Below are 16,085 nucleotides of genomic sequence, written 5' to 3'. Positions count from 1 at the left end.
CGACACTAATTCGGCTAATTCGGCCATATTCGATGGGGTTCACTTGGTTAAATTGTTTAAGAAATTAAATCTGCCCCCGTGTGAAAATGCCGGTCATCTTTTCTATTAAGAAACAAGCGTGCATTGTTAGGTGAATGTAGTTTGTGTTTGGTTAACAGAGTCAGATAACTAATTCGAACAATTTGGTAAACGGTACATTTTACTATTTAATTCCTAACAATTTATAAGTTAATTTTTAACTAGGAGTAACACGCTACTTTTGGGTGTCAATCAGGGGGGTGAAGCAATTACTTTTTAAATGAAGTAAATGTAACTAAATACTTTTTGCAGTAAAGGGCCCAACACTGCTCAGCATTGTCACGCGGGTTGTGGCGGGCCATATTTTTGCCACTGGCCACGGGTTTGACCCAAACTCTAAGCCATGCTCTGAATTCTTTTTAATCATCCCATGTTTGTTGTGTTTTGTTTGTTTAGCTCACATGAAGAATTGGAGTCAAGGGACCATCGTAATTGATCATGTCTATTTGAACCATTTGATAATTTCACAACACTTAAACCCCGCCCACTATTTCAGCCTTGCCTGGGGCAGCAGCAAAAACACAACCAACATGAAAAGGTCCTGCAGCAGTTGCCGTGGCGATGAAAGCGCGGCTCAGCGAGCCCGCCGTGCGACCACGCGTCCGTGCCGGCGACGTATTTAGCCGCCCCCAAGGTGGTCTTCCCGGCCACAAGCTCCGCCCCCTCGCCGCTCGTTTCGGCGACAGGGTTTGCCGACCCGGCGCGCGTCTTGAGGGCCAGGAAGCAGGCCAAGTCCAGGTCCAGCGCGGCGGCGCCTCCGCGAGGACGAGGCGTGTTCTGCCGGCATTGAGGACACGGGATCCACACCTGTCCGAGACCGGATGTGAAGGTACTGTAAATTCAGGATGACAAATCTTTTAAACACTGCGGATCTCCCCAGTGCGAGGGCCCCGCAGTGGCGCTCCTTGCCCCCCTTCGGAATTCTGTCCACGCCTCAGACCGCACCAGACCAGAGTAATCCAACTTCTCAATTCAAACAAAGCGAGGGCACGCAGCAGGTGATGACGCAATGTCATTTCTGCCAAGTGCTTTGAATGTCAAAGTTAAGAACTTCAACGAAGCAAGCGTAAAAGGCAGTATTAACTCCCTTCAGCAACCAAATGTCTTGTAATCTAATTAGTGACGCGCAAGAACAGGTGAACTTGATTCCCACTGCCCCTGTAGAGTAAAGTGATCTTTGCAGAGTCTAGTACAGAAAAGTAACACATTGTGATGTGATTAAGACGCTTGTTTGCGGACTCCACAGCTTTAAATTTCAATCAACTACCGAAGCAACCAATATTGATAAAATTGGCAATAACATATACGCAGGAGTGCGACTAAAACATTCTCAAAACAAATTGTAGTGTACTGACTTAAATTCAGAAGCTCATACAATCACAATGGCCTGTACAGTTGCTGTGCCATGCGACTGATCCTAGGCTCTCCCATCTCTTGCACACATGACAAAGTTATATAGAGTTAACGAAGTATTGCTACTACTACTACATAAAAAAACATTTTACATGCCGACACTAGCTCCTAACTAAGGTGTCATGATTACTCATTGCCCTCACCTGTGCACACTCGTTTGGTGCCAGCTGCTGCTTGTTGCCTCATTAATTCCCCTCCTATTTATACCCAGTCCGCCAGTCACACCTTGTCAGTCCGTCAGCGAACCTCTGCATACGCAAGGCAAGCACTTTGACTCTGGCTCCCGTCGGTCCCGTTTTTGTTAAAAATAAATGAACATTGTAACCTTAAAATGGAATTGGAGGAAACCAAGGTCAGGTAGTTTCTTGTAGTCCTACAAAAAAGTGCTCACATTTTAACCACGTAATATAGTTTACTGTTTAAGGCACAGGTGTCAAACAGGAGGCCCGCGGGCCAGATCAGGTCCGCTATGGGATTGAATCCGGCCCGCGAGACAACACTCAGAGAAGCGCAAGAGAAAAACAAGCTGTAGGTTGAAATATGTCAACTTGATGTTGCCAAAGAAAGGTGCCTCTCACAAAGACACTGTACTTGTATCTCTCTCTCTCTCTTTTGTTGCTCTTTGTCTCTTTCTCTCTCTGTGTTTTTTAACCTCTTTTGCTCTAACTTCCTATTTTCCTTTTCTCTCTTTCCTCTTTCTCTCTTCATACCCTTCGCGCTTTCTTTTGTCTTTTCTCTCCTTCTGTCTTTCTTTTTCTCTTTTGATTTTTTTCTTCCTCTCCCCTTCCTTTCCCCCTCTCACGACTTTTTATCTTTTGTTTCTCACGCTCTCTCCCCCTCTCTCTTGTTCTTTCTTTGTCTCGCCCTCTCTCCTTTTCCCTCCCTCTTTCTCTTATTTCTTTATCTCTTTTTCTTTCTCTTTAATCTACTAGTCCGGGCCCCAGCAGAATGATTGTTCTATCGTGTGGCCCCCGAGTTAAAATGAGTTTGACACCCCTGGTTTAAGGGGTATTACTTCATGTGCGGTCCCTTCTCAGGGTCTCTTCATTTTCCTCATGTTGAGGTTTTGAGTTTTGCTTTGCCCTCATGTAGGTTTTAGATCAGGGGATGGTGTCATAATAAACTGTAGTTTGCACTAGGCTGTAGTCTGTGCAGCCCTTTGAGACTCCTTGTGATAAAGTGCTATAGAAAAATAAACATGACTTGACTTTTATCGTGCAACCTCACCTAGAAGTCGCCACCGTGTTCGTCTGGCCTCTTGCTGCTATGTTGTGCTCTTGGCACTGATTTTTGTTCGCATATGTTCCCTTCTAGTGGTCAAATATTACACACTGGAGCTTTAAAAATATAAGAAATAGATGTAAATGAGTTCATTTTTATAGCGGCTTAAAATCTAGTGCACTCTGTCGTCCGAGATTTGCAGTATTTGCTTTACCTGCAAACATTCGTCTCATAATAAACTGCCGGAATTTTGGGCGGAGCCATCGGCTGACATGGCTTCCTATGCTAATGTCAAGACGATGGAGTCACCTGTTCATTGATGATGGCGTCCAGCCGCTTGATGCACGCCTGGCAGAAGGTGTGGCCGCAGTGGAGTCGCCGCGGCAACCGTTTCGCCAAATCATAACGGCCGAAGCACACGATGCACCGCAGGGCCGCCGCCGAGCCGCCGGGCGCCTCTTTCGCATCGTTTGACATTTTTTCATCTAAACACAAAAACTCAAGCTCGAGAAACCCAAGTATCGGAATGCCCTCTAGGGGAGGGCGTATCGATCCGAATATCGATATCATTGATATTAAGCAAGTACTTTTATTATGCAAGTTTTATTTCCTGGGATTGATATTTTGCTCCTCTAACAATTTCCACCAGTTTGTATTGTTTACACCACTGGTTCTTAACTGGTCTGACTGGAGGACCCACCATTCCACTCCATCCCAAATCAAGAACCAGGGTTGGGTAGGGTTACTTTAACTGGATTACTTTCAATTACTTTTGGATTACTCCAATACCAAATGTGCTAATAAAAGACAAAATAAACTAAATATGAATAAAATGACTCAATTTTGTGGAGGCTTGAGGAGTAACGGAATACATGGAATGGCAAAAATGATGTTGGCAAGCTGTTTGGATTTATTTTCATTTTGTTTGTCGGAGATCAAAGAGATCAAAGCCAGGAGAAAAAGCTTACCACGTGTTGTGAGACATCATTTTATTCATATTTAGTTTCTTTTGTCTTTTATTAGCATATTTGGTATTGGAGTAATCCAAAAGTAATTGAAAGTAATCAAGTTAAAGTAACCCTACACAACCCTGTCAAGAACACAACTGTACGTCTGAAATTCATCCATTGAAAGGATTGTTCAGTTGATAGCAGAGATAATAGAAAATATTCACCTTTTTTCAACAAACAAAATGACACACTTATAAGCCTACATCGCACAAAAGCGACCCCCTTTAAGCTGCTTTAAAAATAGAGAAATTTGAAATATAAATAAAGCGTTTACCTAAACCTTGATAATTGTGAATATAACGGTTAAAATGTAAAGTTTTTGAACCATTTACTGTGCCTTCCAGCGGCGCTTCAATGGCAGACATTCGTACATTATTTTCGTATTTTCCTCCTTCGACTAGATCACCGTTGTCATTGCATTTCCATTTTTCCTTTCTCTTAGCACTAACTTTCTTGGGACCCATTTTTATGGGCAGAGAAAGGAAATAAAACCAACAAAATCACAGTAAAATGAGATGTGGTCCCTCTCAAAAGCACCGCTAGGAAAAAAAGATCAAGCATGGTGTGGACGCCGTCTACTGTTATTGAATGTAATTGACCTGCCGTTTTTTTCTTCTTCACAGCATTATTTACCCACGTAAAACAGGTCTGCGACCCACCAGGTTAAAAACACTGGTTTACCCTATTTACGCTTTCAAAATATTGTGCAATGGGAGATAGTGTTGTCACGTTGGCATTACACTGTATTTGTAATTTGATTACATGCTGCTTTTTGGGGTTTTACACTCTTTGGTTAAGGAACCGTTACAAAAAACTGTTCTAGTGTAAACATTTATTTTAATGCCATTAAAGGGGGCAGTGTGTTTTATTTAGCGCCTCCTAGTAGTAAGACACTCTTGCATTAAAAAAAGATAATGATTTGATTAATAAGAAATAACACATGAAGTCTAATGTGTCATGATGACTGATTAATTTCACCTGTGCCCGCTCGTTTGGACCCAGCTGCTGCTGGCTTTCTGATTGGTTCCCGGTCCTATTTAAGCTCCGTCCTTTCACTCGCCTGTTGTCAGTCCGTCAGCGAACCTCTGTTTTCACAAGGCAAGCATTTTTGACCCTGACTCCCGTCGGTCTAGTTTTTCACCCGTTTTCCACGCGTCCGTTTCCCAGTTTGTCTCCGGCTACGACCCGTTTTTTGACCCCGACCACGTTTTGATCCCTTGTCCCGGCTAACGACTTGTTTTTTTGACCCCGACCACGTTCTGCTCTCCCGTTCCGGCTAACAAACTGTTTTTCCGTCTACTACACTACGATCTCCCGCTCCGGAAGATCCACTTCCGCATTCGGAACACGTTCCGATTCTGTGAGCGGCTTGCTTCCCGCGTCCAGCGAGCCGCGGATTGCGGGCGCTGCCTTTCCTCCATATTTCAATCAAACTTGTGACTAACATTACGCATCTGGGTCCAACTTCCGTTCTGGTTGCAACATAATGTTAACATGACTTTTTCAAAATTAAAAGATTTGCAAAGATATTACAGTAATATTAAAATCAAAGTGGCGCCTCCGCGAGCGGCAGCCTTTCCAGCAGCTCCGTGTTGTTTCGCACTTTTGTCATTTATTGTTTTAAGTGTCTGCTTCTATCTTCGGAGTTCTTCTTCCCGTTTGACAACTACACTTTGGATTACTTTCGATCCTAGGGTTATGGGTTTTAACGCACAAAACTGTGTTTATTCGAGGAATCAACTCCTTGCCCTGAAGAATTCTGCCGGCGTTATGAGGGGGCCCTATGGTGGATGGAGAGCTGAAGCTAGCTAAGCGGCTAGCGGCGTTATAAGTCTTCGGTACCGTCCGTAATCATGGTAAATGTGAACTCTTTACCAAATAAGACAGACGAACTGGCTGTGCTGGTGAGAAACATCAAAGCGCACAGGGAGTGCAGTTTGCTGTGTTTTACGGAAACGTGGCTCACGTCTAGCATCTCGGACGCTAACGTGGAGCTACCCGGCTTCAGCGCTGTTAGGGCAGACAGAGACACAAAATCCTGCGGGAAGCGGAGAGGAGGCGAATCTGCTATCTACGTGAGCACGAGGTGGTGTAACCCTGGGCACAAAGATTTCCATCTGCTGCAGGGACGTCGAACTTTTGGACTAGCATGTGACGTCATCCACTCCGCTGTGGCTAAACTACAACAAAGCACCCTGAAGGCATCCTGTTAATCTGTTAATAAACAACAAAGGAAACTGCTGGAAGTGTGAATTTCCCTATGGGGGGGAATAAAGTATCTATCTATCTATCTATCTATCTATCTATTAACATGAGCCTCAAATGTCTGCCATCTTGCTGCTACAAGAACCCAAAATCCTAAAAAAGGCTGGGCCAAAACAGAAATGCAAAATGGTTACGTAATGGCTTTATTTGTAACGGGGTTTTTCCCAACGCCGGTCGTTACTGACGTATATAAGCGTGTTTAAGATATGCACATACATGTAACATTAGTATACCGTGTTCCTATTTCATTTTTATTTTAAATTGCCTTTCAAGATGACATGTATGTCTATGGTTGGATTTCATCACATACATTTCCCCTTAAAATGCTACTGCACAATGTTGCCTATTTTTGCACTTACCGCATATTGCACTAATACGATCCCAAAACTGTATGTAACATCCTACATGCCCACATTTCTTGTGTAAATATTGTGTAAATTAAAACCTTTATCTTCTTTGTTTTCTTTTATCCTCACTGTTAAATGTGAACCTGGAGTGCCACGTCCAATTTCGTTGTCACTATATGTTCTACCCATTTTGTAACAATGACAATAAAGGTATACAGTGGAGCCTCTCAGTTCGGACAAATCGGAGTCCGACCAAAAATTTCGAGAAATTCTTGGTAATGCGTGAGTGGGTACGCTAGGGTGCGATGCTGAGCGGCGTACGGGTGTTTTAGCCCCTTATTATGCCTCCGAAGAAAGTCAGTGCAAGCAGCAAAGTTGCTACAGGTGAAAAAAAGAAAAGTAGTGCGTACAACTATTGCATTTGAGAAAGAAATAATAGCAAAATATGAAGGAGGTGTGCGAGTGTCTGATCTTGCTAGGGAATACAGCATGGCTAAATCTACGATCAGTACGATACTAAAGAATAAGGAGGCTGTGAAATCTAGTGATATGGCTAAGGGAGTGAGTGCTATAAGCAAGCAACGGCCGTCCACCTGCGCCTTCTGCTGACCACCACAAAGGTAATAAATCCTATCCATAATTCTTTTCTCTATCCTTTTTTTATTTTTACACGTTCGTGTTAGCGTAATCTTTCGTACGGAAGATTACGATAACGCGAACGTACCTGCCTGGGTTAGCTTTATGTTTACGTTAAACATTCAAGGTAAACAGTCAGGGTGTTGGAACGGATTAAAACGATTTACATTATTTTTAATGGGAAAAATGATTTCGGTGATCCAACAAATCGGTTTTCGAACAGGGTTCTGGAACGGATTATGGTCGAGAATCGAGGTTCCGCTGTATTCTATTCTATTCTATTCTATTATACTCCGAGTGAGACTTATGGTCCGAAAAATATGGGTAGCTTGTCGATGTGATAATTCCTGGTATCGCCCACCCTTAATGCCCACCTGTGCCGGCTGGGTCTTCCCAAAAACATACCTGATGATGTCACATCCTGTCTGTTTTTCAGTGCGATCTTAATTTCTCCGTCCGAGTCTCAGATGTTGGCCATCGTCTACGCGTCACTTCCTGGTCACTGTCATCCGCTTTTTCCGGATTCAGATTAAAAATTGAAGAGCTTGTTTTCTATTGGTCGCCGATCTCACTTATCAGGTTGCAGCATTGAGCGACCGGTTGCCTGGCAACAGGCCTCCATGCTGCACAGTGTATGATTTGTGATTGGACACATTGATATGGTGTCACGTTCATGCTGCATTCAATAACCTTAGTTTCAAGGCCTTCTGATTTTTTTGCTTCTTGATCGTAAGACGTGTTGGATTTCTAACTATAAAAATGTACCAAACGTTTACCAAAATGTTGGAATTAGTTATCTGACCTACATTTACTCAACAATCATGCGTGCTCGTTTTTTGAGAGAGAATAAAAGAAAATAATCAAGAAGTCTGCAATTCCGCACGTGGGTGGGTTTATTCACAACAGCAGATGTAAGTGTGCCCTCCGGAGACAACTCTCCCACTTCGATATTTCCAGGATCATTTATACATTTCAACAAACATATCAAAAGACATCCCACTCTTCTCCAATTTGCTATGTGTGTCTGCAACTAGCTTTAGCTTTCTTCTCATTGGCCATCTTCTCCCCCGCACAATGGAGCGCCGGCTCCTCCCATGGGCGTCCCCACGTGGGCTCCAACACCTCGCCTCGATGTCTGAAATGGTCAAAACATCCCCGAGCGTTTCTATGTCATCGGGGCCCCTCTGCGTCGAGAAGTGCTGATTATCTTATCAGCCCTTTGTCCCAGTTCCCCGCTGTTCCTGTAAGCATCATTCTCCACTAGGTTGCACTGACCTGCCCCACAGCCCAGCCAGTGAATATCTTTTGCATTAAATGTAATTTGTATTCATTCGTACAAAATCCTTTATAGTCAAATGTATAAAATCCTTCAGACGTCAGAGCAGCCTAGCGGGTCAGCTCAAGTCTTCTATCTAATAGCCGAGAGGCCTAATCTAACATAGCTTAGTTGTAATAAGAGGTACAACATCGGCAACGTTGCTGATACTAGCCTTTTTTTAAAATATCGGTACTCGCCAAATTTTAGATTAAAGGGACAGTAGCCTAGATGGTAGGGCGCCCGCTTTGAGACTGGGAGGTCGCTGGTTCGCGCCTCGGCCGAGTCATACCTAAGACTTATAACATTGGTAAAATGGCGGCGCCCTCTGTTGGCTGCGGCTGCATCGGCTCGCTACAACGGGTCAGGTGTATCGACATTTCGTTCTGTGTACATTGTTACAAAGAATGACAATACAAAGGAAATTCTTATTAATTATTATTATTATAATTATTATATTATTATTCAGTGCCTCCTAGTGGTACAAAAAACTTACTTATTAAAAAAATAATATTCATTTGATTAATAATAAAAAAAATAGGCATACTATTATACAAATGTGCTTTTTTAAAAATGTAAATATTCGTAGGTTGAGAAATTTGAATTTATTCAATTTAACACAAGCCTCACTTGAATGACTGCCAGCCATCTTTCTGCTACGGGAATCCCTAAAACCCAAAAATTTAATTAAAGGCTTTTCAAAAAATGAGAAAAAAATGTGCTGTTTGGTCCCTTTGTGTCTCTTGTTTGTTTTCTTCGTTTTGCTTTCTAGCACTTGTTTTCAGTTGCACTACACGATACAGCAAGATCCACTGCTCAAATAATACACACTGCCCCTTTAAGTCACCAAAATGATTTATTATGTAATTTAAAATTAAACTCAAAATACCTTGATATGTGATATACTAATAATAGTGAAAAATAACCCTCCCAACATAGAAAATAACTACTTTTATATATGAAGTGAGGCAATTTGGAACAGAAGTAAGTTCTAAGTCCAAATTTTGTCAATCATTACGTCTGGGTTGAGCCAGGCTTCTCTCTTAACACCTTTATTTTATTTTATTATTATTTACCGTCGTCTTTGTTCTTTTATGTCTGTCTGCCTCTATCTCTCTCTCTCTCTCTCTCAAAGTGGCTTGCTAAATTCTTAAAGACGTACTGCTACTGTGGTTTATAACCCAATTTTCACCTCGTCAAAATGACGGACAGCCTTAAAAATTTCCCGTCAACTCTTCAAATAAAACCTCCAGGATGGAAAATTGACGGTTAATGTAATCTCTGCAGACAGAGATATAGAACGGGTACATGTTTTAACAGTCTTGTGTAACTTGGATTTCGGCACAAAAGAAACGTTTTAATTTGTTATCATAAATAACCTCTCCTCCTTCCGAGTCCTCACAAATGAAAAGTAGAATTTTGGGTTTGATTTGGGTTTAGTCCTGAAAATCAGGGTAATTGGTCGAGTACCCGCGGACCCTGGTCGGGCTGGATTTTTTTACCTCTGATTTGAAAGGGCTTACTGTATATCAGGCCTTAAGGCCCCTATAAACACTCTTAAAATTGGCAAACATTTGAACATTGTGATTTTGGTCCATTCTTCTTCCAGCCTCCTCCACAGTTTGGTGATGGTAGTGGGTTTCTAAAGGAGGATTTGTAGAATGTATTTAATAGGGAAGATAAAGGGGTAGGAAAAATAAGCATCTGCTTCTGAGTACCCCTTTTCGAACATGTTATGTGACATTATTTTGTTGTTGACTCATTCTTTTTGTCCTGTTTTTATTTTAATGTTCGAAATAAAAGTTTTCATTCATTCCTTGATTCATTCAACATTACAAACCATGAAACTAACATTTAAACGGTTAAAGTAGTCCTTTATTTTTCTCTTTTTTTTCTTAACGGATTACATCTTCAGTCTATGATTTCCAAGAGTTAAACAGGAAGTCTGTTAGTTGTGTGCGGCTAATCATTAGCGGCTAGTATCTAGGTGTTAGCGGCAAGCTGATAGCGGCTATCCGGTAACGACTAGCTGTTTGGGGCAAGCTGCTACGCGAAGAAAATGGCTGCCATTTCACTTCCCTTCAGTCAATGACATCTCGGTTTCACAATGGGCGGCGGGAGAGCGTCCCCCAGGACCTCACTTCCTCTTCCTGCATCGGTAGCAGCAGGCGCAACGTCCTCCGCCGCTTTCCTCCTCGGCCTCCTTCACCAAATACGGCGGAGGCGGCGACACGTAGGCGTTGAGGTCGTTTCCGTTGAGCGCCACCGGGTTGGCGATCACCGTGGCGTTATCGGCCGAGGTGCGCAGGTGAGCGCGAGGGATGGTCACCTGACCGTACGGGTTGTCCAGCGACACACGGATGTTGGATGACATGGTCCCGCCGGACGCTCTGAACAGTCCGGGAGGTCGGTGAAAATCCCTGTTTGGAAAGATTAAATGAGAACAGTGTCAGAACGACTTCAAAGTGAAAATTTGGGTCGGAAACTAAACATTGAAAATGGGTACCGTGAATTCAGGACTACGGAGCACACGTGATTAAAAGCCGTATGCTCGTATCCAAGATCGGAATTTTATTTTGCTTTTATACAAACCGCAAGAGTATGAGTATGGATGTTGAAGGGTTTTATACATTTGACTATAAAGGATTTTATACGATTGAATACAAGTTACATTTATTGAGTTTCATGCAAGATATTCACTGACTGTTTTTTTTTTCAAAGTACATTACAAGGTTAGGTTTTGTGGAATGCATCAGACATATTTCTGATAACAGATTTCCTGTGAGTGCTGACGGAGAAGGCCAGACGCACAAGGACAGACATCGCGACGCCCTTCTGCGAGGAGGTGGTGAAGCCCAGGGGCGGGGGCTTCCCTGGCGGGAAGATCGACAGCTCCTTAGTGTCCCCCTCCCCCCAGGTCAAGAGTCTGGGTGTCACCCTGGATAGCATGCTTACCTTCCACTCACATATCAACACCATCACCCGCACTGCTTATTTCCACCTCCGCAATGTTACCAGACTCCACCCTTCCCTCACCCCCCGCACCACTGCTATTCTCGTCCACAGTCTTGTCACATCCCGCCTTGACTACTGCAATGCTCTCCTCTTCGGCCTTCCTCAAAAGTCCCTCCATAAAATTCAGCTGGTTCAAAACGCCTCTGCTCGCATCATCACAAAAACATCTTCCCAGCAGCACATCACCCCCATTCTCCAACAGCTACACTGGCTTCCTGTTCAGCATCGCATCAGCTACAAACTTATAAATGTAGCTTGTGTTTGGTTAATGGAGTCAGATAACTAATTTGAACAATTTGGTAAACGGTACATTTTAATATATTTAAAATCTAACAGTATGGATGTTAAGAATGGACCGTATGAGAGTGTGATTGTGCCAAGTGTGTTGTATGGTGCAGAGACTTGGAGCCTGAACGCAGATTTGAGAGGGAAAATAAATGTTTTTGAGATGAAGTGTTTGAGGAGTGTGTTAGGAGCAGACCCTGCATTGTTGATATCCTGTTCCATCCTACCCTAACTCGTGAAAAACAACCTGAGATACTTGAACTCCTCCACTTCCGACGGGATCTTATCCCCGACCCGGTAAAGGCATGCCACCCTTTTCTGGGTGAGAGTTATGGTCTTGAACTTGGAGGTGCTGATATTCGTCCCAACCGCTTCACGCTTGGCTTTGGATCACTCCAAGGAGAGCTAAAGATCACGGCCTGAGGAAGCCAAACAGCATCACATCATCTGGAAGAAGCAGAAATGCAATGCTGAGGCTTCCAGACCGGATCCCTACCACACTATGGCTGTGTCTAAGAAATCTGTCCATGAAAGTTTTGAACGGAATCATTGACAAAGGGCAGCTGTGGCGGAGTCCCACTTCTACTGGAAACAAATTTCGATTTATTGTCGGCAATGTTAAGCAAACTCTGGCATACAGGGACCGAACAGCCCTGATAAGACAGTCCAGTAACCCATACTCCTGACAACAGAATCAGTGACAAAGGCCAGCCGTGGCAGAGTTAACTTCCACTGGACACAAATCCGATTTACTGCCGGCAATGCGAAGAAAAGCTGTAGCACTGGTCATGCAGGGACTGTCCCGTATCTCATACTTCCAAAGCGCCCCCCACCCCAAGGAACATGGTCAAATGCCTTGTCCAAGTTCACAGAACACATGAAGACTGATTGGGCATACTCCCATAAATCCTCAAAGACTCTATAGAGCACAGGCGTCAAACAGGCGGCCCGCGGGCCGGATCAGGCCCGCTAAGGGATTGAATCCGGCCCGCGAGACAACGCTGAAGGAAGCGCAAGAGAAAAACGAGCTGCAGTTAGAAATATGGCCACGTGATTTTGCCAAAGCCAGGCGCCCCTCACAAGTACTGTACTAGTATTTCTTTCTTTCTTTCTCTCTCTCTCCCACTCTCTGTCTCTTCCTCCATTTTTCTCTCACTTTCTATCCCTCTCTCTTTCACTTGCTCCGTCTCTCTTTTTCTTTCCTTGTTCCTCTTTGTCTCTTTCTCCATCTGTGACTTTTTACCTTCTTTTGCTCTCTCTTCCTTTTTTCCTTTTCTTTGTATTTTCTCTCTCATTCTTGTGTCCCCCTCTCTTTCTCTCCTTCTCTCTTTCTCTCTCTCTATTTCTGTTTGGATTTCTTTTTTTCTCTTTCTTTCCCCCTCTCTCACTATTTCTCTTTTTATCTCTTTTGTTTCTCACATTCTCTCTCTCTTGTTCTCTTTTATCCCTCTTTCTTTCTCTCTTTCTTGTCCCAGCCTTTCTCTTTTTCTCTCCCTCTTTCTCTTATTTTTTCTTTCTCCCCAATCTACTAGTCTTTCTTTCTTTATTTCTTTCTTTCTCTCCATCGTTCCTTTTCATTCATTTTTTCTTTCTTTCTTTCTTTCTTTTTCTCCATCTTTCCTTTTCATTCTTCCTTTTTTCTTTATTTTGTTATTTCATTCTTTCTTTCCCCCATCTTTCATTTTCATTCTTCCTTTATTCTTTTTTTCTTTCTTTCCGTCCATTTCTCCATTTCATTCTTCCATCCTCATTAGTTCGGCCCCCGAGAGAATGTTTGTTCTATCGTGTGGCCCCCGAGTTCAAATGAGTTTGACACCCCTGCTATAGAGGGTGTAAAGCTGGTCCACTGTTCCTCACTTCCTCTACCTTTATCTCTAGTCTCTCTTTCTCTCACTCTTTGTCTTTCTATGTCCCACTTTCTCCCTTTTCTCTTTCTCTCTATCTTTCTCTCTTTTGGTCTCTTTTCCTCTCGCCATTTAGCTCTTTTTCTTTCTCTCTTTTTTCCTCTGTGCCTTTCTCTATCTTTCTTCCTTTCACTGATTTCTTTTGTTCTCTCACTTTTTCACTTCTCTCTATCCCTCAATCTTTTTCTCGCTCTTTCTTTCTCTGTCTCTATTACATTATGTTTTTTGCTCTCTTTCATTCTCTTTTGCTTTAATTTCTTTCTCTCTTCTTTCTCTCTATTTCTCATTTATTTTTCCTGCTTTCCCTTTTCTCCATCTTTCTCCCACTCATTGTCTCTATTTGTCTCATTTTTTTCCTCTCCCTCTTTTGTTCTCTTTTTTTCTTTCACTCTTTCTTTTTTCTCTATTTTTCTTTGTTTCTTTATTGTTCTTTCTCATCTCTTTCTGTCGCTCTCACTTTCTTTGCCTCTCGTTTTCTCTCTTGTTTTCTTTCTTTCTTTCTTTCTGTTTCTCTATCTCGATAACATTCTCTTTCTTGGTCTCTTTCTCTCTTTTTTCCTTTCTTTCTCTCACTCTTTTTCTCTTCTCTCTTTCTCTCTCTTTATCGCCCTGTCTCACTCTCTCTGCCTCTTGTTTTCTTTCTTTCTCTGTCTCTATCTCGATAGCATTCTCTTTCTTGGTCTCTTTCTCTCCTTTTTCCTTTCTTTCTCTCCTCTCTCTCTCTCCCTTTCTCCTTTGTGCTCTATTTTTCTCCGTCTTTCTTTCTCTTTTTCCCTCCCCACTCTCTATTTCTTTCTTTCTCTTTATTCTACCAGTACGATCCACTTGAGAATGTTTGTTATAAAGTAAGCCGCCCCCCTCCCCGAACTACAATGAATTTCACACCCCAGAATCGGAGCTTGACAGTCATGGTGGCTTTGCGGAACCAACACCAAACCCGATTGCGGGCTCAGATTGGAGCAGTAAAGCGGTTTATACACACAGTCGACTGATCACCAAATCAAGGTTGGAGTAAAGAGCGCAAAGTGAATCGGATCGGGAGGAGAAGAAGCGACTTGCCTGTTTCAGTTGACGTGTCTTGAGGAAAAAAAAGTTTAGCTCTGGTCCAAACAATGGAAACTTGCACCTGTTCACTCTCTCTTTCTCTCTCTCTTTTCTTTCTGTTTTTTTTTCAGCATCCTTGAAGCTCGCTGGACTGCTCAAACCTGTTAAACTTGATGACACACCCTTTTTGGATCGAAACCACGCCCCCTTTACCTGCACTGGCGTAATGTTGACAATGGCCTGCATTGCTTACATTCTTTAAAGGGACAATGTGTATCAGTTAGCTCCTCCTACTGGTTAAAAAAACAACTTTCATTCATTTAAAAATATATTTTGATTTGATGATAATAAAAAAAACATATTGTATGAAAGCGCATTTTTAAAATTGTAGGTGGAGAGATTTGTGTTTATTTCACATGCCAAACGGCTTACCTAAAGGGAGCTGACATGTTGGTCCGACACCTTGCTGCTACAGGAACCCTGGAAAAACAAAAACATGTTTTTTTTCCCTTTCTTTTTTCACCCTTTTCTTTGCTGTTTTTCCCCATTCTTCTCTTTTGCTCCTATTTCTTTTTCTTCATTTTTTTTCTTTTTTCCATTATTTGTTTTCTTTGTTCCCCTTTTATTTACCTTATTTGTTTATTTTCTTCTTTTTTTCCCAATTTTACTTTGTTTAATTCTTTTTTCTTGCTATTTCCATTTTGTGTTTTTTTCTGTATTATTTTACTTTTCTTTTGTTTTTTGACTTTTTATTCCATTCTTTCTTTCTTTCTTTTTTTCCGTCAATTTTTCTTCTTTGTTATCTTTACTTTTCTTGTTCTTTTTTCCCCTATTTTGTCTTTTCATTCTATTCTTTCTATATTTTTCATTATTTTCTTTCTTTCTGCTTTTTCTCTTTCCCTTTTTCCTTTTCCTTTGTTTTCTTCTTTTTCTCTATTTTTTTTGTGTTTTTTTTCATTCTTTTTCCCGTTTTGTCTTTTTTCCCTTTTCTTCTTTTTGTCTTTCTTTGCAAAATGGCTGGGCAAAAACAAAAATGTAAGGAAAAATAGTGTGGTATAGTCTCTTTGAGTCTGCAACCTTCTTACTTGTGTAAGCCTGCACTACACTACACAGTGACATCTAGTGGTCAAATATCACACACTGCCCCTTGAAACCTATTAATAGGATATTACTTTGTAATATCCTAAGATGCTTTATCCTAAATGCGAATTTTAGATGTTAAGAAGTTATGAAAATATTAATTTCTAGTCACTGTTTTTTTCTTGATAGCCGAACAATACATACATTTTATGAAATGAGGTGAAAAATCTTACAATTTAGCCCAGTCTCTACTTTGTAAATATTTGTTGCCTATTTATCCTGCCATTTCTTTGGGTACTTTTTATTTTTTAATGGACAGGACAGTGAATAGAGACAGGTCAACTTCTCAACTGTAGATAGTGAGACACTTTGTATTCATTAGTATTTAAATACTAGCCAATGGCAGCTGACAAAATATAAAAGCAGAAAATCACATGGAATTTTGAGAAAAAATATTTTTAGAAAAACGCTC

The 16,085-nt window shown here is 41.8% G+C and overlaps 2 protein-coding genes across 2 annotated transcripts; both read right to left on the bottom strand.

Annotated features, from left to right (window-relative positions):
• Nucleotides 1–456: 456 nt before the first annotated feature.
• Nucleotides 457–7,460, bottom strand: rnf224 (ring finger protein 224). The gene is made up of 3 exons (XM_088320090.1): nt 7,376–7,460; nt 3,022–3,197; nt 457–885 (listed from the first exon to the last, which is right to left on the bottom strand). Exons 2-3 carry the CDS (start codon nt 3,187–3,189, stop codon nt 571–573), a joined length of 483 nt encoding a protein of 160 aa, XP_088176216.1. The 5' UTR covers nt 3,190–3,197; nt 7,376–7,460; the 3' UTR covers nt 457–570.
• A 2,678-nt stretch (nt 7,461–10,138) lies between these two features.
• LOC148350435 (uncharacterized) lies at nt 10,139–14,674 on the bottom strand. Its single transcript, XM_088356165.1, has 2 exons — nt 14,549–14,674; nt 10,139–10,705 (listed from the first exon to the last, which is right to left on the bottom strand). Exon 2 carries the CDS (start codon nt 10,657–10,659, stop codon nt 10,423–10,425), a length of 237 nt encoding a protein of 78 aa, XP_088212291.1. The 5' UTR covers nt 10,660–10,705; nt 14,549–14,674; the 3' UTR covers nt 10,139–10,422.
• Between the last annotated feature and the right edge of the window lie 1,411 nt (nt 14,675–16,085).

Source organism: Urocampus carinirostris, chromosome 16, assembly GCF_059441175.1.
Source record: "Urocampus carinirostris isolate Australia breed hairy pipefish chromosome 16, RoL_Ucar_1.0, whole genome shotgun sequence".
Lineage (NCBI taxonomy): Eukaryota > Metazoa > Chordata > Actinopteri > Syngnathiformes > Syngnathidae > Urocampus > Urocampus carinirostris.
This window is presented reverse-complemented; position numbering and strand designations above follow the sequence as displayed.